This window comes from Oikopleura dioica, chromosome 2 (genome assembly GCF_907165135.1).
Source record: "Oikopleura dioica chromosome 2, OKI2018_I68_1.0, whole genome shotgun sequence".
NCBI classification, from domain to species: Eukaryota; Metazoa; Chordata; class Appendicularia; order Copelata; family Oikopleuridae; genus Oikopleura; species Oikopleura dioica.
In genome coordinates, this window is record NC_137292.1 from 7,302,671 (window position 1) to 7,326,728 (window position 24,058).

A 24,058-nucleotide genomic window follows, 5' to 3' on the forward strand; every position below is an offset into this window, starting at 1 on the left:
TGCCAGCGCGTACATAACAACAAGGGCAACTGCGCAAATCAGGAAATCTTAAAATCCGCTTCGTAAATTATGTCTGAAAAGGTCAAACTCTTTGTAAATAAAAACATGATGAGCGGTTTCCTTCAATTCGAATGTCATCAAGCGGCCTTTGCTCTTGATCGCCTCGCCGTTGATTGAGCGGATTATTGGGAAGAAGCTGGCGCAATAGACGGATAAGTCGCCAGGTTAATGTTTCGTTCTCTTTTTCCAAGTGTTCCTTGATGCGGCGCAACGCGGCCTGGCTTTCTTCAGAAACGCTTTCGCCGATATATTGGGTCAGCTTCACTTGAACCGAGGGCTTTCCTTTCAGACCCAGCAACATGTTCGAGAGCTCTTTCTCTGACTCTAAAATAAGAATGGAAAAGTTATTGCGTAATCTATAAAAACCTTTCTTTTTAGAACATGAATTTTCTTCCAATCTGGAATCGGAATAGTTGACTGCGTATTTTGTGAAGACATCTTTGTATTCTTCGATAACCTTATCCATCTTTTTTGGAGTTATTTTATGATAGTGACACCCTTATTTTTCCTTTCTAAAAGACAGATTTTAAGTTAATGAATAAGGGTGTCACTTTGTTTTTAAAAAGTTTTTAAGAATTGATGATGCATAACTCTGCCTTTGAAATAATGCTATTGGATTGTTTTGGACTTGATTCTTGCATTTGTGGCGGTGGTGGTGTTCCAGCGCGCTCTGGAAAGGGAATAATTCTGCTGCTAAGTTAAACCGCAGAATGTGCCCGTACGACAGGACCGCAGCGGGAGAGAGTGATTACTTATTCCCCTAATCTGATACTCGCTGCTCAGTAGTTTCCTCGGCCATGTGTGAATTCGACATTTCGCACTTTTTTCAGAACTGGGCACCGCCAAATAAACAAGCCTAAAATGGGTTAAAAAATCGCAAACTAGAAAAAAAAAATAAGTAGCACCTTGGTACGAGAATTTGGCAATTTGAAATTAGGTCAATGAAAAATAACAATTGGATCTCTCTTGGAACATCTGTAAATGTGTGAATATCTGCAGCTTGTGTTCACTGATGATAAAAAAGGGTTGTTTCTCAGAATTGCTAAAACAGTGCCCCCTCGATTTCGTGAGAGAGAACATTGTTGATAATATTTTTGATATCCGCTTTATTCAACCCAGATTCTCCATAAAAGCAGTAATACTGTAACTGTCCAAATAGCCTAAGTAAGTTTATGTAATATTACGAATTTGCCGTTATAATGATATTGAGAACTTCTTATGCTTGTAAGCAGTACTAAATAATGACTTATTGATAAGAAGAGTACGCCCTTTTAGGTACAAATTGGAAAGCTGAACATGATTCATAGGGGACTGAAAAAATGCATATTTACAAAATGAATCTTCAAAAATAGAGTTTACGCAATCGTAAAACGCAGGCTTCAAAAGGCAACTCATACAAGTGGCATTATTCATCAAAGACTATCTTAAAATTTCTACAGTTTTATTTTAAACATAAGCATTTTTGACCAAATTTCACGCGAAAAAGCCGCGTGCGGCTTTCGAGTCAAAAAGTACTAAGATTTTTTATTCAAGTTCTATTATTAGTTTTATATTTATTTTCTTTATGAGAAAGCCTCAAAAAATATTATTTTATTTTTATCTTTTTATCGGAAAAAATCATCTAATCCGATTTTTTTTCCGCGAAATTTCGTGGCGCGCGGAGCATTTCTGCTTCGCTCAAAGATTTTTTTGTTTTCGATCTTGATTTTCGGCTTGACGATGGTGCTTGACCGGGCGGTTAAGGTCAGGGGCGATTTTTAACCGTCGACGATTGAATTCGCGAATTCGGATTTGGCGATTGGGCGTTTCGGTGGCGCCCGCGCGGTCCGATTGGGCGCCACGCTTTCCAAATAAGGAAGTTTCTTTAAAACTGGTGGAGACATCGAATACGAAGCAGACTCACTCACTCAACCAAGCGAGTCCCAAGAGAACACTCCTTCTCTACTTTTTTCTTTTTAACCCGTTTACCGACAACACATAAATCCACCAAAATGATGGAAGACGAAGTTGCCGCCCTCGTCGTTGACAACGGATCCGGTAAGTCCGACAATATCGCCGAGAGAACGAATGAGGGCTGGGGATGATTTTTTGTCAAGAAATTTATCTGAGAAACTCGTTTTTGTTAGTTATTTTTATATTTTGGACTCGAAAGCCGTTAGCGGCTTTTGGAAGTGAGAAAACTCAGTTTTCGCTCTGCCGCTTTCTTTTCGAGCCGAAAAACGCTCATTTTTGGAATTTTATTTTTTCGACTCGGGAGCCGCACGCGGCTTTCTCGCATTGTTTCATACTTCTCAAAAGCCGCGAATGGAAATTGTTTTTTCCGTTAGGTTCGAAAGCCGCAAGCGGCTTTCTCACAATTTTCGTCGTTTTCGCGACTCAATTTTGAGTGTTCGAGTTTCCACGATTTTCTAGAATTCTTGAGCATTTGCTTTTCGGAGCTGCTAAAATGATCATTTTCAAAAAATCGAGAATCGAGAGAGACTTATTTAGAACAAATCTAAATTTAAAATGATGTCTGACGATGATATTTCCGCTCTTGTCGTCGACAACGGCTCCGGTAAGAGTTTGGACTTCGCTTTTTTATGAATTCCGACGGTGTCAGTGCGGCAGCGTTAATTTTTTATGAGATCGTCAGATTTTCGCTCTGAAACGAAAAGTCAATATGTGAATGATTCGCGCGTTTTATTTGCGTAAGATTCACATCCGGTCCAAGCCAGAACGATTAACCTATTGCCGGAAATGAGTCATTTATGCGGTTTTCTAACTTATACGCTCTAATGGGTTAAAATTTGAAGTAGTCTTGATTTAATTTATCGCAATTGCTTCGAACTTTAACCCATTGGCGTACGCAAACCAATTTTATGGCCTGCTAGTCTCGAAAATGCTCTGTCTGAGCACCGCGTCATTGAATAAGCCCCCTCTTTATTCGTTCAATTGCTCGATTCATTGAATTGAAACAGCTGACCTAACAAAAACTTTCAAGGTATGTGCAAGGCTGGATTCGCCGGAGATGACGCTCCCCGAGCTGTCTTCCCATCCATTGTCGGTCGACCACGACACCAGGTAATTAAATAATTAATACTCGCTGATAAGTTAATAACTGATAATAGAATTAGTGACGCCCAGGTTTTTTTTATCAATTAAGCTTGGGCGGTATTGTCCTCTCTCAGCACATTTTAATCTTGAATTCAGGGTGTCATGGTCGGTATGGGCCAGAAGGACTCCTACGTCGGTGACGAAGCCCAGTCCAAGCGAGGTATCCTCACCCTCAAGTACCCCATCGAGCACGGTATCGTCACCAACTGGGACGATATGGAGAAGATCTGGCATCACACCTTCTACAACGAACTCCGAGTCGCCCCAGAGGAGCACCCCGTCCTTCTCACCGAGGCTCCCCTCAACCCCAAGGCCAACCGAGAGAAGATGACCCAGATCATGTTCGAGACCTTCAACACCCCTGCCATGTACGTCGCCATCCAGGTACGCTTCAACACCGTATTAGCAGATCTTAATTTCTTCCCTAGGCCGTCCTTTCCCTCTACGCTTCCGGTCGAACCACCGGTATCGTCCTCGATTCCGGTGATGGTGTCTCCCACACTGTCCCAATCTACGAAGGTTACGCTCTTCCCCACGCCATCCTTCGATTGGACTTGGCCGGCCGAGATCTTACTGATTACCTCATGAAGATCCTTACCGAGCGAGGCTACTCCTTCACCACCACTGCCGAGCGAGAAATCGTCCGAGACATCAAAGAGAAGCTCTGCTACGTCGCCCTCGACTTCGAGCAGGAGATGGCCACCGCTGCCTCCTCCAGCTCCCTCGAGAAGTCCTACGAACTTCCCGATGGACAGGTAACCCTCCTTTCCTTGCTTATTTCCTAACTCTTTTTTCCAGGTCATCACCATCGGCAACGAGCGATTCCGATGCCCAGAGGCTCTCTTCCAGCCATCCTTCCTCGGTATGGAATCTGCCGGTATCCACGAGACCACTTACAACTCCATCATGAAGTGCGATGTTGATATCCGAAAGGACCTCTACGCCAACACTGTCCTCTCCGGCGGTACCACTATGTACCCAGGTACGTAACGCACTCAAAAAGTGCCCCCTCTCTCCCCCACTTAGTTTCTTCTCAAGCATGAAAACTCAACTTCTATTTTAGGAATCGCCGACAGAATGCAGAAGGAGATCACCGCCCTCGCCCCATCGACGATGAAGATCAAGATCATCGCTCCCCCAGAGCGAAAGTACTCCGTCTGGATCGGTGGCTCCATCCTCGCCTCCCTCTCCACCTTCCAACAGATGTGGATCTCGAAGCAGGAATACGACGAGTCCGGACCCTCGATCGTCCACCGAAAGTGCTTCTAAGCAGCTTTTCGAAAACCCCGCGCCCTCGTCTTTATTTCCACGTGACACTATTCTTACATGTAATAATTCGACGCGCGTTAAAGTTAATATTAATTTGTTAATTAGTCGCATATTATTTTTTTCTCTATTCTTGTTCTACCACCTTGCACCACCTGTTGACTCCTATTTTTTTATTTTCGTGACGCTCAAAAACTCTCATGTAACTTCTTATCCCCTTCTTGAGGAAGAATGTTTATTAAACTGATTAATGAACATCGACTTTTTTGTTCTTGGCGGTATATTTAAAATTTCATCATTCCCAAAAAGGCAAAACTCTTAACCAATCAAAAAGCACCACCAAAAACACTAAAAAAGCAACAGCGCCACCGTCTGGCCGGGTTGACATTTGCGAGTCTTGTCAAAGAATACTTCTCTTGGTAAAACAAAATCTGCACTATCTACCAATCAACAACCATTCAAGTTGAGCGAGCCCCTCCAAGGCCTGGCCCGAGGGGGGTGAGCGCGAACTGTTGACAATGCACATTGCCAATCGACCGACTGCATGATAATTCTGCTTCATGTTAGACTTAATTCGGTTAAAATCATAATAATAAATAAAAATGCTCTGACAATTCCATCACTCTCTTAAATTTTCTTCGCAGGGCAGGTGTTTATCTATTAGAATTTATTTCAGAATACTGCGGAGGAGGAAGAACTACAGTAGTTGAATCAGAAAAAGCAGGGTTTGAATGTGCCTCTCCGGCTCTTGGGGGTCGGGAGGGAACTGGATCATCTTTCGGGTAGTTTTCGATGTCACCGTATTCTGGTGGGAGATCGGCCATTCCGGGCAAGTTTGAATTTCGCTCTGAAAATCAGGTTGAGTTTTTAGAAAAGGGCCGATTGACTTACCGTTTATGACGACAGTTCCACCGAGATTTTGAATGACTCTGGTGGCGGTTGGATTTCTAGGGCAGAGCTTGGGGATGATCACTTTCATTGTGATGAAAATGAGCAACGTCAGAATCAGTAATCCTCCAACGACTCCTCCTGAAGAAGATCGGATACGAAGGATAAGATAATTTATGTTCTTACCGAGGATGTATTGAAGCAGATTCTCATGGGAGATGCTTGAATTTTCCAACGTCATTTCTTCCGTTGTAAAGATATCTGAAAATAGGTTTTATGGTTCGCTGAATAAATAATTTTATTTACCAATTATTTCGCACGAATCTTTAATTTTCAGATTCGAAAAATTGACTCCAGTGTCGAACTCCCATCCTCCTTGTAAAATTTGATCATTATCTAACTCCAAGCACTTTGAGTAGATAATAGCTTCTTTTGCTGGTATTCCCAAATTGAGACAGCTAGCGTCGTTAATATTTTTGTAAATATAGCAATTGGAAGGAAGCGGCAATGAATCTTCTAATTGATCGGTTGAAGAGCTTTTTATATCTTCGTAAATTTCATCAAAAATTTCCGGGTATTCCTCTAAAATCCCGCTAGTTCAATTTTTTGTTTTCAGTTTTCTCACCTTGCTTTTCAAAATCTCTTTTTTGAATACAACTGTTCCGTTGAGACGCTTCTTTCTCCACATTTGTATAAATCTCTCTGATGCCAACAACAACGACAATCACAGCTAAAGCATAAATGTAAATACAGCAGGTTCCTTCGAGGTCATTCAGTGCCCGAACTTCGAAAGTTCGACTATAATAGGGGGAATTGATCATTTTCAATCTCTATCCAATCAAACAAAAAATAGAAAAAAAATTGTGTTTCCGGTTTGAGAAAAATCCTGAATCCCACTAGTTTTGCTAAATTTAAACTAAAAAAAGTTTTAGTAAAAAACAACCGTTTCTTCCTTGATATCAATTTTAGACATCTAATTTTAATGGATCATTGAGTTTTATTCTTACAAATAGCCATTTTATTGAATGAATTAAAAGCTAAGTACTTTGTCAAGAATATGGGATAATCAAAAAAAAAAATCCGTACCGATAAAAAAGCAGAAAATCGAGCAAACAGGAGTGAAACAACTTCTTCTATAATTCTGAGCTCTGTGAGAACTTCTGAATAAAAAAGCTAAACTCATATTTTCGAACGTACTTCGTTTCAACTCAATTTCGTGCACTAAAGAATCGAAAGAAAAGCAGAATTAGCAGTCGTAAATGATCGGACTCAGGACGGGTTAACGATATGCCCAATTATAAAAAGAAGAATGACGCATGACCCCAGAATCAGGGCACAAACCAAGAATAGGAAGTGATTTTTTGGATAGCCAATAAGATTGCTGTACTTGCCCTACCGGCCAATCAAAATTCAGATCCAGAAAATCACTTCGTTTTCTTGGTTCAGGGTGAAAAGTTCATCCTTACCGATAAATGCTAGAATATAATGAATTCGTTGATTCTGCGGGTGACTGTAAAATCCTCTCATTTCAAAATTCACTCATTATTTTTTTTTTCTCAATTCTGACGAAAATATAATTGCAGCTTTCGTAAAAAGTAATTGCTCAAGTTTGTCAGTTTCAATTATCTGGAATAATTCATTATAGATGCCTTGGGTTTTGTTTTCCATCACCTTACAAAGGCCAAAAAGCTCAAGCGAACAAAGAAAACAAAATGAAGATGCGTGCCACTATTGTCGACCCTGTCGACCGTTGTGAGGATTAGTTAAAATTGGACGCTCCAGAAAAGTTCACTTACCAAACAAAAACCAGCACAGTTGCCAAATACTGAAGCTACTTCTGCTTCTCTGTCTGTTCTGTCTTCTTCTGATTCGAATCATTGTTACTCTCGTCACGACCAATGTGTCCTAATAATTTAAAAAAATCTATTTTGAAGATGTTTTTTAATGACGACTTTCTGTGGCGAGCAAATTTTTTGTTCACGCACTCGCAATTTTTAAGCGATCGCCGGAATCGCCTCCAGACTTTGATTTTTTATGGCTGACTTGAGCTGTTAGAAATTTTCATTTTACTGACCCACTTTTGTTTTTTTTTAAATGTCTATTTTTATCACTTACCATTTAAAAACGATAATCAAGAAACACGCTCTTTTTTTAATTTTTCTGATATCCTTTTTTGATTATTGAGAATAATTCACTTTCAAATACGGCTAGGTCTTTTTACGCTGCTGTGCTTTCGCTGCGAGTGGAAGTAGTTCCACTTCTCTTTCATCTGATAATTGCCAAGGAGAATTTTTATTGAGATATTCAGAGAGTTGTATTCTTCTTTATTACACCGACAATTCATCAAGAAGAAGATTGCCGGTCTTCTATTTCTAAAACAACAATTCTGAAAGACTTGTGCGTTGATGATGTATTCCGGTGGCGTCTGAAAAGGGATCGAAAAGGGCGATTATGCAAACCCTCTGATGCGGCGATTTTTTGGGGCGATTTTCTGTATTTTGTATTGCACGAGAAGTTATAAGCTATCAAGGGATAGTGCCGGATAGGATTCCAATTTCGGGTCGAAATTTTCGGCTGTCAGCTCAGTGCGATATTTGAGCGAGCGGGTTTCGGCTCGAAAATGTTTTACCGCGCCGCTCGCTCACGCTAAAATATCGCTCATCACTCAGCCGAAACTGGAACTTTCGACTCAAAATAAGCTCCGTTAAGAATTTCCGAAAGAAAGGAAAGAAAGAAGGCTTTGGAAAACGGGGGCATACAGTGACTAGCGGAAGTGGCAATCGGACACTTGTGGCGGAATAGACCTCACGCTGCCAGTTTCCATGGCGGGCAGGCTCTTGAGCGGAAATCCGCCAACTGGCCATCAGTGAGAGTTCACATTGGTAAGTCGACGGTGCACGCGTGGCTCAACTCGGACTAGCTGCAACTGCGTTTACTGGCTTTGCTAATGCCGCCGCCTTTTACCAAGTACCCATTTTACTTACTCCATCGATTAGCAATCTAAATTAGCAGCAAAGAACTGATGGGAAAGTCAGAAAAAGAAAAACGCAGAATATTTTCGCGCAACAAGTTTCGGCAAAAAGTACACCACCAAATTTTCTTACCGCCAAACATCTCCGTCTTTTCCTCACGTGATCGGTGATTTAGATAGAAAAACGTGAAATTATACTAATTACTCATTATAATAAACTCATTATGCTGCAATATTCGAATTATTTTATATAGATGCTATAAATAAACAGCGATTATATGATATAATTTATATAATTTATCCAAAGTTTCAGTTATTCTTTGGATTAAAAAGAACTTTAGATCATTTTATCGGTGTCGAATCTCATTGAAATCAGATGACAAATGATCAGCTGATTACTCCTCATAAAAAATCAGGGCAACACCTTTTTTAATCAGAGAAGTCAAAAATGAATCTAATCGAGATTTTTCAAAAAAGTACTTATATGTGAGCTATGTCAATCAGAAGAAAAAGATCCTGAATTTGCGAAAAAATATGAAATGAATAACAATATTTTGTAATTTTTTTGGACACCCTTTGATCATCAACATTTGAATAAATTTCATACTATAAAATTGTCTCTCTTTCTTTAAAATTGCACAAGATCAAGATATCGCTGGAAAATTAGAGATTTCTCTCTAAAACGAAACGTGAAATTTAGGCACTTGCAGGCTGCAGCATCTGGAGGCACGAAATTTTTGATCAGTAAATCAGTAAAAGTAATCCGAATCGGCATGCTTCATTTTCAAAGTTTGGAAAATTTGCTTATTTAGATGCGGATTCAAGTGGCCTGCGCTTGAAATTATATAACTGGCGTGTATTCTTGAGCATCGTTTGAAAATATCGTCCTCGCAACTTGGGCATATTTGCTGTGATAATATACATTTCTGCGCATTCCGCTTGGAACTAAAACTCAAACTTGAAGTGCGTTTAAAAGCTGCTTAGATGCGGCGATTGCGTAAAAAAACGCATTTTCGAGGACGCTATTCTTGTCAACAGCAATTTTAATTACCAACAAGAGTACATACGCGCATCTCAATAATTCGCGCTCACGTGCTGACCGTGTAGCTATTTTCTAGCGCCCGTTTCAAGCCGCCCTTGAGAGTCTCAAATCTTTTCCAAATAGCTAAAAAAAAGTTCCAGCAAAAGATTTTCCACTCTGAACTTTTCAAAACAAAAACAGAAAAAGGAAGTTTAGTAAACGCACTTTTAAAGTTTTCAACTAAAGCAAACGAAAAAAGTGCCACTTCAAAATTGTGATTTTTTCCCAAAAGTGCTTTTTTTCACCGGAATTCGGAATTTTGTGAAATTGAGGATCTCGTTTTTCGTAAGACGGGGAAAGAAGGGATTGGCGCGTGGATCATCATTCCTCCTGCCTTTTCCGAATTTAAATTCGGTTGTTAGAGGTGTTCTGCAGAATCCAGCTGGCGTCGTTTCAAAAAAGAGATAAAAACCTGATTTTGCGCTAAAGACAACTTTATCGGCGAAGCTCTCCTCGGAACCTTGTAACCATTCAAGCCAACGAACAACAAGGCCTTGTTAGATCCCCTCTACTGTTACTGTAATTCATTTCGTTCAACAGTTATGCGATTATTCGATTGGGAAGTTGTTGAAAACAGGAACGTGTTTGTCTGGCGAATGCGCGCTAGAATTTCAAGCACTGTTGGTCAAGAGCTCGAGAATACTAATTCAGAATACTTACTTTGGCAAAAGTACGATCGATAAGCAATTCGCTTTGTTATGTTCAATATTTCTTCAGTAAGTAAAAAGAGGTTTGTTCAATGCATATTTCGTTTAGCTACCCTTATTCTACCGATGATTTTTGATGATTTCCCCGAAAAAACGACACCAAGCGAGAAGATTTCATTTTTTTTTGTGCTTGGAGGACCCCCCTGCTGGAAGAATTTTAAGTAAAAGAAGAATAAACTCTTCCGGGGATTAAAGAGTCTATGGACACTTTAGTCTATAGACTATAGTCTAAATAGTCTTTTATAGTCTATAAATTACAGAGTCTAGACTTTAACTCAGCCAGGAATAGATCAATTACTTCTTTGCGTCAGAAAAACAGGACATTCTAAATTGAGCAAATTTAGCAAATTTGAAATTGTCAAGATTGAGCTTAATCGCTGGCTATTATGAAATAGAACAGTCGCTCTCTATTTTTCTTTTAGAAGTCGTGGAAACGTCATTCCTAATGTTATTGCAGAGCATAATCTCAAGCAGACCAATCTCAAGTTTATAAATTCGTCATAATCGCGTAACAACATATTTACGTAACGAGCACATCGAAAGAATCGGGATGTTTAAATGCTAATGATTGAAGCAAGCAATATTGTGTTAGAAATAAAAATAGGGACTCAGCGCTTTCATAATTTCTTTAATTAATTTACCAGATTTAATTTGCTTTTGTATTTTTGTTCAAAATTATATGATTACACTCCTCGGTAGCTACCTCAGTAATCGACTCAAAACCACGACAGTGAACTAAAAGAGCAGTTTGTTTACAAAGTACCAGTTGCTAAAAAGCGTCCCACAGTCAGTCGGACACTGAAATAGACGATTTGAATTGGACATCGTTAGAGGCGCGCTCTGGATCTATCTCTCTCTCTTTCTCTTCTTGATGATGATGGCGCCAACGCGCGCGCCCTGAGTCGATCGGAAAAAATCGCGCTGGCTTCGTTATTGCTCCAGAGAACCAAGGACTGCTCCTTCACGAAGTAATATTTTTCCATAGATACTTCGGAGCAGCTTTTAAACCGAATTCTTCAAGAGACTAAGACCACGAAAGTGGATAATACGAAAAAAAGGAGGAATACATAAATCGTCTTTAAAAAGGTAACAAAAAAAATTTAAGAGAGGAGTAGAAAAGCAACCTTATTTTTGGTATTTTAATCGTTTTACCGAAGGTTTTACTTAGGGTATACCCTCTGTAAAATTTTTTTCTATTTATAGATGTCTTTGAACGAAAATTTTCTAATTTTGACTCAAAATTTTTGAGTCTCCTAAAATTAAGGGTCTCTAAGAAAAGAATCTCGAACTTTTCGAGTCGAAAAAAAAAATATTTTGAAAGACATTTTCTCTTTGCTAGAAAACGAAAAAGACCCTTATTTTCTTTGATTCAAAATAAAAAAAGTTGTGGAGCTAAATATGATGAAAGTGTAGCTTATGAGCAGCAACCTAAATAGGGCGTCGATGTGTTTTGGGCAGTCATATTTTTAGAGCGTTGTCCAGTTTTCTCAAGTTAAGGGGGTAGAAACAGCTTTCTCGATTTTGGACTGCAGCTACATAAAAGAAAGCATAAGATTTAGTCATGTTCACGAAATTTCCTCATAAATGTTCCTAGAAAAAGGGTTGAGCTTCACAAAAATGTGAATGAAATTTGTTTAACTATCAGGGATCTCGCGATATACGTGTTTAAAAATTAGGGAAAATCGAGAATTTCGGAGAGATGAGCTGCTTCTGAGCCCCCTTACTCAAAAATTCGATGACTAAAACAAATTTCGAGAGAGATGCTCTTAGATCTAAGATGTTTCTATCAAAACCTGAAGAGAAAATTTGAAAATGTAAGATTCTCTTGTCTGTAGCGCCGGTCAAAAATCGCCCATTTCGGAAAAAAGCTGTTTCTACCCCCTTAATCCTCAGAGTTAAATAAGGCTTAACCGTATTCTAGTGATATGCAGATGCGCGGGCTCATTAGCCATTCGGGATTAGGCAAATAGATCTTCTGTTGCCTTTGAAGGGAACTGCTGAACTGTTATCAGATGGGGCAGAAGTACTTGTCCCAAAAAGAGGCTTCCCGCGAAGGTGATAGATTCCCCTCTTCTTTCTTTCTCCACCTACTTCGGCATTAGCGCTAAGCCCCCTCTTCTCGCGTTCCTTACTTGAAACCGTTAAAACACTCCTCCATCGCGACTCGACCCTCTTCCGAGGAATAACGCTTCGTAATCGACGCTCAATGATTTTATCAAAACAAGCGATTAAAAATGATTAATTTACCAATTTATTTTTTCGTTGATGAAATCATAATTTCTCCTGATCCAAAACGAGCTTGGCCATGAGTTGGCTAATATTATTAACAACTCGGCGGGTGACGAGCACTTCGATAAGCGGAACGGGCTAACGCTCTAACCAGAGAGTCGGAGTCGGAGATAAATCCAACTTTTTATTCCCAGCTCGTCATATTTTGATAATGCGCGCGAAACTATAGCTTGACTCATTTTCTCTCATCATTCTTATGAAATTTTATTATGATTTTTTTTGTATAATTATTAATATTTAATTATTTTATTTTTATAATTTTATTTTTAATTTTTATAATTTTTGTTATTTTATTATTTTTTATTTTTTATTATTTTTTTATTATTTATTATTTTTGTTTTTAATAAAAACAAATAAGTTGGTGAGCTGAGCAAGCTAATCTTTAGCCCTTTTATTTTGAGCTCTGTTACTATTATTTTGACGTGTGCTAGAATTTTTACGTATTGCTGCAATTAAGCGTTGGTTAGTTTCGTCACACGCTCTCTAAAAGGGCCGATCTGATGAGGTTAACGTCGAGTGACATAAGTTGGGGGAACCTTGGCAGAATGCGTCGATCATCGGCTGTCTCCTGAAGATACCGGTAGTTACTGGTGGCGGAAAAGATCTTCCAAAAGCGGAAAATTGATTTCGATAAGGCGCTGCGAAGAAATCGGAACAAGCCGCCACATTCATTCACAACAACTAACGGTTCCATCACTTTGTCCAAAAATGATGTGGCATTTCACGAAGCCCACTTGCGCCAGTTAGAACTTCAGAAGAAAGAGACTCTTTTTCGAATGATTTTCGATTACCAAGATGCTGGCTCGCGTATAAAGTTGTGAACGAGGATCAGTCTAACTTGGGGGCGGGTGTATTTTCACACGACGCAGCGGACGGACGTTTTGCATCCCTTCTTCCGGATCGTTCTAATACTTGACCAACAAATATGCAACCACGTGGTTGACTTCAGGCTCCACACAAACTGCACTTTTGTAATGAAAATTGACTTTTTCGAGTCGGAAAAAACCTAGATTTTCGAACTCATCTTTGTCCAATATTAAATATAATATTTAATAATTATATTAATATTTTTTTTATAAAATTATTAAACCTTATATATTGAATTATAATTTATAATATATTAAATTATAAAAATTTTTATTCTTTTTTAAAATATAAATTAATAAATTTTTATATTTAATAAGTATAAATAAAAAATAAATATTTTTTGGCAAAATTAAGTTCTGTGAAAAAATAGACATAATTTCTGAAAGTGGTTATTTACAGTAACTGAAATCGCTTAAGAAATCATGAGATTATTTTTGCACTTCTCTCGTGAAAGCAAAAACGCTCCTGCTTCTGATTGTACATTAAAACTGCAGCTGTATTTGGAGTCACTTAGGTCGGTGGCCGCCCGCCCGGAGAGCAAGGACAATACCGGATCCTTCGAAAGTGAAATGATGCACCTGCAATCGCCTTTTTAGATTTTGCGTCTTAGATCGCTCTTCTCCCCGCCGCGGACTAACTCTAATCGCGCGCAACATCGCCCCGATTTTTTAAGCTTATCCGATTTTTTGACTTACTCCGCCGGATTGATTATAAAAGAAAGAACTGATCTGTTACCCTTTATTGAGCGAATAGAAAAAAATACGAAAAAAATAAGTCTTTGATCGGGATTTGAACTCGCGACCCTTTGAACTCGAGATTTTTTTTATAATTTTTGAGCGTCAAAATTTTTAATCCTAAAATTTAGAATCTGAATTTAGAGGAAAACAGACTAAAACTTGAAGGTTTTTTAACTCTGAGTATCGTTAGCTAAAGTTAGTTTTGAAGGTTAAGGGCTATCGCCCAGATGTACGTAGTCTGGAGTCGCAGGTGCTGCTTATAGTATTTATTGACTTTCGCCATGGCCACGTCGTTGCAGTACGTAACTCCGGGCGGGGGTCGTTGGTCTTACTGCAGCTTGTTTAGAAACTGAGCGGAACGTGATTTGCATCCCTTAATCCCAACTATCGCCACGCATCATCCGCTTTCTCTGTCATTTAACTCCTCATTTAACAAGACAAGTTCTAAACGGATTGCCAAATCATTGTTTTGCCAGATTTGAATATTCAAATATCACGCCGCTGTTTTTTTTTTAAATTTTATCTCGAAACTAAGTTCAAGGCAAATTGCGGGGATACCCTAAATTTTTCTTTACAAATCTTCTCTCCAAAGTTTAAATAGACTCTAAGCTATCTATTAGTTACAAATAATTATTATAACGGAAAGCTAGAATAAGCAAAAATTCGTAATAAAAAGACCTCTCACACTTCATTTTTGTCGAAAAAGCGATTAACTCGACTCTTTCTAAAGCTCCCTCTCTATGTAAAGATGTGCCTACTTTGTGTCGATCTCTTTGTTATCCTCCGAGGTCAGCCAGCCCGTACATATGCTGCGAACGGGTTAATGCTCTCCCGTCTTAGCAATTATTGAAGGACACCGGTTGGGCCAGCGAGCAGCACCAAACAAACCCTTAGTGCCACTCGCTCAAATGTGCAAAATGATTGTTTTGGGAATAAACCCTTCCAACCGATTTAGAAAAAGACCATTCAAGTAGTACAGCGCACAATTTCATCATCAATTATTTTTTTCGAATATGCCGAAATTAACAAAAAGCAATTACCAATTTTACCATTCAAAGATTTTCATCAATAGAAGCATCATTTTGGACTCCAATTTCTGATTATATTTTTCATAAATCACAATCCATTATTAGGGGCGCCCTGGGAAAGTCGCCGAATGTCGCCAAATGTCGCCGAATGTCGCTGAATATCGCCAAACGTCGCCGAATGTCGCTGAATGTCGCCGAATAGCGCCACTTTTTCTTTAAATACAGGCATCCTGAAAGAAAATTGTTTTCTGTTTTTAAAAAAGAGTGGCAACATTCGACGACATTCGATGACATTCGGCGACATTCAGCGACATTCGGCGAAATTTGGCGACTTTTCCCAGTGTCGCCCCATTATTAATCAATTTCAAAGTAGAAAAGGGGTATTTAATCATCATTTTTGTAGACACACAAAAATGCACATTCATCATATTACCTCATCGAGTTTTAGAGCGCTTTTGCTCTCAATTGGAGATAATTTGCCAATTGAAAAACTGTCGATCAAGTTATTTTTTAGATCTCTTGCTGAAATGTTTCGCTTCTTTGCGAAATTGGCGATATTGGCCCTCGCCCGGGCGCAAGAAGATGTGCAAGTCACGTGCGAACCGGAAGAAATGCGCATTCAAGTGACGAAAGCAGTAGTCGAAAGCAACGGCTTCCGGCAAGAAGACGTGCACCTCACCGTAAGTAAATTTTACAACTTGTGAAAAAGTTGTTTCAAGTTGCGAGTTCTTTTTCGTGTTTTCACTCTTGCAAGTGTTGTAACATGAGTTTTTTTTTTCTAAATTTGTGAATTTCAGGATTCCAGCTGCGTTTTCAACGAGGTCGACGAGGACAACCAATACTACGTGTATGTATTTATAGAAATGGGAAATAAGTGGGTTATGATAATTATGACCAATTTACGAATGCAAATTCGCTCGTATTTGGAGTGAAACTATCAGACGCTTGTTCAATTAATTGACCCCTTGGCCGCAGTGTTTCAATCACAACACTCGTCCAATACGTGGCGAACGGGGTATTTCATAAGACGAAAAATTAAGAGTCTATTTTAAATCGAATCATTTATTATAAAAAACCAAACGTTGCGCCCCTTTCCAATCGTCGAAATTTGATAAAAGACTTGAGTCTTTTATTGAAATAAAATCAGCTTTTTGGCTTTTAAAATTGCCTAAAATAGACGATGAAGGACTAGAATTTGGGGTAGATTTGAAGTAAACGAACGTGAAATCTGTATTTTCGGCTCGAAAAATACTTCAGCTGAGGATCTAAAATTTAATTTGTTTTTTAGGTACCGAGTTTCGCCGCTGTCAGCCTGTGGGACTGAAATTAAGGTGAGTTTTTACCCTCGCTGTTTTTATTGATGCACAAATTCATGAGGAGGGCTACTTGATTGAAATTGATGTTGCTTGAAAAATATCAGATTGAGATAAAAACACGTGTTCAGATCAATGGCACCCACGTTACCTACAACAACAAGCTCGCTGCTGGCAGCCCAGATGAGGAGCTCAGAAAGGGACAGGTCGTCATTGGAAGCAAAAATAGCCAGGTACGTTTTTTCATTATATTTGTTTTGTGATTTGTTCGATAATTGATCGAGTTATAGTTTGATTATTTCAGTCGCGACAATCTTTGGCCGCCAAGCTCCGCTGCGTATTCCCCGTCGAGTTGATGGTGTCATCCGCTTTCCTGCCCAACATTTCCTTCATCAACATTCCGGAAAGGATCTATCTCGAGCCAGGAGCGCTCGTTTTTCTAAAAAGCTAGAGACGCAACTCGATACTTAGTCAAGTCGACTAGTCGCGCCCGCGCAGTACTTTCAAAGAATATCATTAAATCGCTAGAAATTGATCCGTTTGAAAAGCTTCCGGACTCTTTTGGCGTTGGTTCTTTCCAGGCGTCGATGGCTCTTTTCGAAAATGAACTTTACGAAGACCAATATCTCGAAAACCCGAAGATTTCAAATGAAGACCTTCTTTACGTCGGTATGGAAAAAAAAAGAAAATATAATTATTAGTCATCATTTTCCAGAGCTCGATTCGCTCAAGCTCGTAATCCCACCTGACGCTCCTCGATTACTCGGTTTATTTAGGCGTTCAACTTCTCGGAGAGATTCAATCGGACGTCTTCTTGAAAATGGATCGATGCTGGGCCACTCCGATCGCTGACGCTAAATCCGACAAACAATTCGAGCTTCTGACCGATTCCTGCCCAGACTCACTCGCCAAGGAGCAGGGAATGAATGTCACCCAGAATGGAGTAGCTGTAAGTAGCAGAAGTGACAACCTCTTTCCGGAATGATTACGAGGCCGAGCTACCGCGAGTTGTATACAGAAATGCATCGACCGCGGCGGGGCATGACTAGCTGCGAATGAAAATGACGCTTTTGAGCTTCAAGAAACAAATCATTTCCGGCCGATAAATTGGCCAATCTTCTTTCCTTAACTTTTCTTTTCAAGACGACCGCCCGATTCCAGATGCCCGTCTTCAAGTTCGTCTCCTACTCCGCTGTCTGGCTTCACTGCGACCTCCAAATCTGCGTCAAAGAAACTTGCCAGCCAACTTGCGATGCGCGACGAAAACGTAGCTCTGGCTCTGAAGAATGGGATCAACGGTAACGTCAATTTTCATAAAATTTTCACATTGAAAATTAAGGCACCTGATTTCCGTCGGTCCAATTCAGCTCAGCTCTGGCGAAGAATTGGCGATTGAAGAGACTGTCAAGTTCATCGAGGAAGAAATCGCCGAACAAAGCGACAAGATTGTTTTTACTCCCTTCCACGTCGCTGTTTTGGGCGCTCTCTTAGGATCGAGTTAAAACTAAACGGATGAAAATCGAAAGAACTAAAATGTTAAAACACATTTATACCATTAAATATCACGTGATTAACTCGTTGGAGCCGTATCAGTGCTCTGCATCGCCCTGACCATCTTCCTTTGCCGAAAACCATCCAAGGCATAAAAACTTTCTAAAGTCAAGTTGAACCGTTATCATAAATTGCCCAGCCCAATCGTTTCAAAAAAAATTTTTTTTATGTAAAATTTCAAACAGCTTTTTTTCGAAAAAAAATCAGCAGCATCATCAAACTGAAAGAAGTTACTTTCAAAAAAATAGTCATTTTTTCAGAAAGAAGCTATTTTTCGTTTTACAAATTAAAATTAAAAGCATTTAAAAGCTTCTGAGAATTTTTAGCTTCTTGTTTCTTGTAAATATTTCACAAAATTAATCAGCGGTGATGAATTATTTTGTCGACCATTACCAGCTTCGGGGCTTTTTTTCTAAAAAATGGAAATATTCGAATTTTCAAATTTTCGCGCAGGCGAAAGAAAATCTACAGATGTCGAGAAAACCAATCCTTCGTTGGAGAAAACAGAAGAACTAGCAATTGTATAAACGTCGTATTTTATTATTTTCTGTTTTCGACTGCGAATTTCAAAACACACAAAAACACAAAACAACACGACTGTTCAAGTACTGTGCCAAATCATTTATTAATAAAAAAACGATCTGTACTATAATTTATAAACAAAAAAGCTTCGGTGGTTTTTAAACGTGTCATAGTTATGCATTTCTAGCGCCGTTTCTCGGGCAAATGTAAAAAACGCTAACCGCTGGTGGTATTAATAAGGACAGGTCTTGATCCGCGGAATGCGTCATCATAGCTTTCTCGCAGCTGGCCGCTCTTGCTCAAAGTACTCTCTAAAGTAAGCAACGTGACTCATCAAGCTTGAATTTAAGATACGCAGCTTAACCCTGGCAGTTCGAAATATGCGTTGAAAACAACGAGGACTACCTCCACTTCAAAATAAGTGAATCGAAAATTTACGTATTTCTCCGTTTTCAAAGTATACGTACCTTCGAAATTACATAACTTTGGCTGTGCAAGAAGCGTGAAAATTGAAAATCGAAAATTGAAAATTTCATTTGTCGAAGTTTAAAATCACCGCCCGCAGAGAACAAACAGCGCCGCCACCTGACGAGCCCAGTCATCAAAAAACGCCGCACTTGGCGAGTCTGGAATTGGAATGTTGAAATTTTCTTGAGTACTTTGAACCGGCCAGATGTGTGGAGAACTCTGACGCGTTTTTTGCCAACTTTTTATTGGACATTTTTTCCATGCTGGCTGGGGGTGAGTACAACAAATTCCCGGAATGGAGGTTGTTAAACACTTGACATCAAAAATAACACAAGCTAAGACAAAAAGACTGTCAAGCTGTCGACGCATGTTGTCAAAATCCGTCCCGTAAATTTTCCGCTTTTATCCTCAGAATAGCTTTTCAGAGATGGTAACCGAAGAAGAAGGAGAGCTCTCTGCAAAGCATATTTTTACACAACAGCTTGTTCTTGATGATTCTCCGATTTTTTATCGGCAAGAAGTTCAGGTGACTAAATCAATAAATTAAACGAATTAAAATGATATAAAACAGTGTCTGGGATGCAATCGAATCGGCATTCTAAATCAAAAGATGGAAAAGTACTCTTGTTTCCTAAAGAAGAAGCTTTGAAAAGAATTTGGACGAGAAAAGTCTCCGGCAAATTGAGCTTTGCAAATCATGGTTTTTCAACGCTGAATCAACGTAACACTTACATGACAGTTGGCTCTATTTTTTGGATTGCGGTCATGATAATTGGTATCCTTTGCTTTAAAATTTTCTCTTTATTTTTCAGCGAATCTGTATTCTTTGGAAAAATCGCGCGGCGTCACTACTTTTCTTACTTCGACTTGCAATCGGAATTACAAGCAGTGCATTCGAAGCGCAACAATGGATTACTGTGGACATTTGATGAAGCAATGTTTTCAAACGAAGAATTTCATTGTTCCGGAAACAATTTCCGAAATCAAAGCGAAAGATTCAAAACCCTCTTTGTTCTCGGAAGAAGAGAACGAAGTGAATTTGCGCCGCTGCCAGAAGAAAAAGTTTTACGATCAAAATGTGTGCAGACATCTTTGTTCGAAAACGCTTGTTTTGGAATCAACAAGGAGAAACCCAATCTCGCCTTGCGAGTCGATCTGTTTCGAGTTGAGCAGATCATTCGATTCCGCCGGGGCAGTTTGTCCCTTTCAAACATATTGTCCAAAGGGTTGTCCTTGCCCTTTTTACGAGTGTGAAAAGTTCGAGGCGCGTCAGAAGTTGATTCCTGTCTTTGATTTGCGCCAGAGTTCGGAAGATCGCAGTATGGAGGCGAATGAGGACTTCAAGCTCATAACGGGTCGTTGGGAGAATCGAAGAATCGGGAAGTTTAAATTTCCAATAATTCTTTCTGAATTTAATGGCAATGGGGAACAAAAGAATGCCTATGCATCGAGTTTATTGCTCCCTTACGGAAGTTTTTATTGATAATCCAAAGATATTCGCCAAAAGTTTTGGCCCAAAACAAGTTTGAAATCAATAAAAACACTCAAGTCAATTGGCGCTACTTTTCTCAATGGCGAGCATTTTTTGGTCGATGCAATAGGAAATCTGCTGAAAGTCAAAGAAAACGGTGATTTCCCCACATTTGTTCCGAATCGAATAAATAGCAAAGGAATGTAGGTAATAATGCCATAATTACTTTTTGACTTTTTCAATAGAGGATTCTTCGTTTTCCACTTTGGCTCCTCGATTGGACTTCATCAAATCGAAATTCGCAGAAAAGACAAAGCCAAAAAAGTCTTTCCGGTAGTCGTCATCTGAAAAAGGTCGAACTAAAATAAGAAAGTTACGTTTTTCCACCCGTTTTGACCTCAAAAAGCTCACCAACTGGAAGGGCAGATAAATGCTTCTATTACGCGCCTGATTACAATTTGGACCGTTTCGAAGAAGCACAGGGTTTCATCGCAAGCAACCATTTCAATGCGAAAACATCTTCTATCAGTTTCAAAGGGGTTTTTAATTTAATGAGTGTCAGGATGGGCGACTATTACATCAAGCTTTCTTCGACTGTTTCCTTGAACTCGATTAGAAAAGACGAAGAAATGGAAAAAGGATGGCGAAAAAACGAGATTCATTTGCCGGCAGAATTTAGAGATTTGGATCCTGTCCTTGTCATTCCTATGAAATGAGTTAAACATTTTTTAAGGAAAATAAATAAAATATGTTTAACTCGGAAAAGATTGATTTGGAAAAGCTGCTTTTAATTCTGGTTTCAAGAAGTATTGAACTCTCAAACACGCTGTACTCGCTGCTGTTCGAAGCGGAAGGGAAGTTTCTCACTCTCGGCAGCGAATGGATTGGCTCTCTGGTCAAATACGAAGAAAAATCTTTCTGCTTTTCAAAACTTTTTTCTTCAGATGATTATTGGTATACAGATCAAGGTGGAATCAACAACGACGAATGCGAATACTTCGGCATTGGAATCATCAACGACGAAAAAATCTTTCTTCAAAACTACGTTTTCGATATTTCGTTTGAAATTGTCATGAATTTCGAACAAATCGAGATCGAGTTCGTGCAGCAAAAGTCGTCGCGGAAAATGCACGTGACAAGCAATCCATTTTTCGCGTTTCACGACGACATCTTCCCCGCTTTTGCGAAAAATGCTGCTTCTCAGAGACAATTTCCTCAGCCCAGTCCCTTCTTGAAAACAATCATTCCGGACAACTCATTTTATTCGCTAGAGGAATTGAAGCATATTTCAACTTTGGAGATGAAACTCAATGGAACAGAACATTTTGAGCTCGACATCGATTTTCGGCGAATTTATATTTTCCCAAGCGAGCTAAAAATTCTTGAATTTCAGCTTTTCGACGGAACAGCTCTTTTCAAACTCGGAAACACTGAAAAAGGCGCGCCTTGGATTGCATCCGACTATTCCAATGATCGCATTATTTTCGACGATCGTATTTTTTATTTAGAGAAACTAAGATTGAATTTCAGTTCAAACAATCAAAGCTGCTCATTTTTTATTGAAGTGAATAAGGAAAAGTTTGAATCCTTTGCACATTATATTATTTCAATCATTTAATAAAATAATCAAATAAATCAATAAATTAAACTCATAAAGAATGGAGAGCGCGAGATCAAAAGTATAATAAAATTGAGTGGACTGGAAAGCATCGAAAACAGAAAAGTTCGAATCTTCAAGTTTGATCGTTCAACGAGCATTCGGAACTTTATTTATTCTTCGGCAAAGTCAAGCCAGATAAATGTTATAAGACCGTGGCCGTGGTTAAACCCTGACTATCGACCTTACGCACTCCTGGCTGACGGGTCCATCAAAGAAAATGCCTTTTTCAATCCTCCTTTTGGCAGCAAAATGAGTATTTGCGAATATGCGCAGGATTTCAAACACGCACTGGTAAAAAATCAACTTCACCTTTTTGGCGGCAGAAATAATAAAGTAAAACAAAAAATTGAAACCGGAGAATTATGTTCATTTTATAGATTGCGCGACTAGATGGATGCCAATTCACAGAGTTGTCTGCGCAGTTTTATTATTCGTATGCGGGATATGCTTCAGTTTTATCAATTTCAGGAGGCAGTGAAGGTAAAGTGCATGATTTTCTAAACTAAAAATATATTCTTAGCGATCATTTGTTTTGATGGAGACTCTGAAAGAAAATGCGAGCTGTTCGATGGATTTAAAGTCAGAGTGACTTTTGCGACTACATCGCCTCATCAATCGGGTGAATTGGCCCTTTACAATGGTCGTCCGACTGCAATCGGGGGAGGTTTACCTTACGGGTAGGAGAACCGGTGATTATTTCGACTTTTTTCTGGGCTTAGGTAGGGAAGAGTTTGATGCAGTTTTGGAAAGCCCAGATCATGCGGATCATTTTGACTATTGACACCATGGGGTAATCTTTTATCCTTAGGGCATCAAGGGCCTTTTAAAGTCCCAAAATCGAAGTTTTTCCGGAAATCCGGTAATTTGAAGGCTTGTCCGGAGGTTTTGTGGAAAACTGCTTATGCCAATTCAAAGAAGAGGCAATGAGGAGTCAGAAACCGTCGAAAAAAGTAGTAGGCTACGGGGTTCCTGAGGAGCTAGAGGCTCTAGAAGTTGAGGAAATCACCCGGAAACGAGTAAATTTTCTCTAAAAAGGGATGAAATTGTATACTTATATATCCGGATTGGCTTTTATTACGTTGTTCTAGGTTTTTGATGTCAACTATTAATTTTGGGGTCATCTGAGGTCACTTGGGGTCATCTTCAAAAAAGATTAGAAATCTTTGAATAAATCACCCCAAGTCACCTCAGATGATATAATAGACATAGTTTATATCATATAAAGCGTTTTCATCCCTTTTTAGAGAAAATTTACTCGTTTCCGGGTGACTTCCTCAACTTCTAGAGCCTGTAGCTCCTCTGGAACCCCCCTAGCCTACTACTTTTTTCGACGGTTTCTGACTCCTCAAAGCCTCTTCTTTAAATTGGCATAAGTAGTTTTCCACCAAACCTCCGGACAAGCCTTCAAATTACTGGATTTCCGGAAAAACTTCGATTTTGGGACTTTAAAAGGCCCTTGATGCCCTAAGGATAAAAGATTACCCCATGGTGTCAATAGTCAAAATGATCCGCATGATCTGGGCTTTCCAAAACTGCATCAAACTCTCCCCTAACTAAGCCCAGAAAAGAGTCGAAATAATCACCGGTTCTCCTACTTACGGGGTAGCAAAAGCAGCAGTCGAGACATTGACCAACTCAGGCTGGGTTTTTCTGCAAAACCATCCAAGGTAAAAAAAAGAAAGAGAGAGATAAAAATAATTGAAGATGGATTTCTTTGTTTTCTGCGATTGGGCTTCCTTCAGGAAGTGTCCTGACAGTTGGAGGACTTAATCAAAGAAATCCAACGGGGAGGAACGGCGAATTCGATGACATTTGGCGACTGAAAGAAAATCACTGGTCCTTGATCGGTTCTCTTGAAAAAGTAAAATTAGAGTACGTCTCGAGTATTTATTACTTCAGTCTGTTCTTGGCTCATCAGCTTTATTATTCGATAAATTCATCTACGTTTTTCCTGGCTCCTACGACAAAGCAGAAGGCGTTTTTGGTCCATCACCAATTATAAAAATAAGCTTAGGTCAAGGTTTCAATTTTTTAAGGAGTATTTGACAGCACTTATTTATATTTTTAATTTGTTTTTGGAGCC

The 24,058-nt window shown here is 39.2% G+C and overlaps 3 protein-coding genes across 6 annotated transcripts; 2 read left to right on the forward strand and 1 right to left on the reverse strand.

Annotated features, from left to right (window-relative positions):
* The first annotated feature begins 1,942 nt into the window (after positions 1 to 1,942).
* On the forward strand, positions 1,943 to 5,041 carry LOC145699700 (actin, cytoplasmic 3). 2 transcript variants are annotated; one of them, XM_081776968.1, is made up of 6 exons: positions 1,943 to 2,097; positions 3,044 to 3,123; positions 3,253 to 3,540; positions 3,585 to 3,911; positions 3,955 to 4,138; positions 4,220 to 5,041. In XM_081776968.1, the coding sequence occupies exons 1-6, from the start codon at positions 2,052 to 2,054 to the stop codon at positions 4,423 to 4,425; spliced, it is 1,131 nt and encodes a 376-aa protein (XP_081633094.1). In that variant the 5' UTR covers positions 1,943 to 2,051; the 3' UTR covers positions 4,426 to 5,041. The 2 variants fall into 2 exon arrangements, with proteins under 2 accessions (XP_081633094.1, XP_081633093.1); XM_081776967.1 differs by lacking the exon at positions 1,943 to 2,097 and adding an exon at positions 2,554 to 2,617.
* Positions 5,042 to 5,074: 33 nt separating this feature from the next.
* On the reverse strand, positions 5,075 to 7,262 carry LOC145698859 (uncharacterized). 3 transcript variants are annotated; one of them, XM_081776085.1, is made up of 6 exons: positions 7,107 to 7,262; positions 5,936 to 6,040; positions 5,617 to 5,892; positions 5,497 to 5,571; positions 5,314 to 5,451; positions 5,075 to 5,269 (listed from the first exon to the last, which is right to left on the reverse strand). In XM_081776085.1, the coding sequence occupies exons 1-6, from the start codon at positions 7,186 to 7,188 to the stop codon at positions 5,076 to 5,078; spliced, it is 870 nt and encodes a 289-aa protein (XP_081632211.1). In that variant the 5' UTR covers positions 7,189 to 7,262; the 3' UTR covers position 5,075. The 3 variants fall into 3 exon arrangements, with proteins under 3 accessions (XP_081632211.1, XP_081632212.1, XP_081632210.1); XM_081776086.1 differs by lacking the exon at positions 7,107 to 7,262 and adding an exon at positions 6,777 to 7,015; XM_081776084.1 differs by lacking the exon at positions 7,107 to 7,262 and adding an exon at positions 6,397 to 6,606.
* Positions 7,263 to 10,989: 3,727 nt separating this feature from the next.
* LOC145696735 (uromodulin-like) lies at positions 10,990 to 18,495 on the forward strand. The gene is made up of 11 exons (XM_081773820.1): positions 10,990 to 11,155; positions 15,505 to 15,670; positions 15,788 to 15,837; positions 16,279 to 16,321; positions 16,435 to 16,536; positions 16,608 to 16,705; positions 16,851 to 16,972; positions 17,080 to 17,252; positions 17,447 to 17,601; positions 17,643 to 17,785; positions 17,879 to 18,495. Exons 2-11 carry the CDS (start codon positions 15,518 to 15,520, stop codon positions 17,947 to 17,949), a joined length of 1,110 nt encoding a protein of 369 aa, XP_081629946.1. The 5' UTR covers positions 10,990 to 11,155; positions 15,505 to 15,517; the 3' UTR covers positions 17,950 to 18,495.
* Positions 18,496 to 24,058: the final 5,563 nt, after the last annotated feature.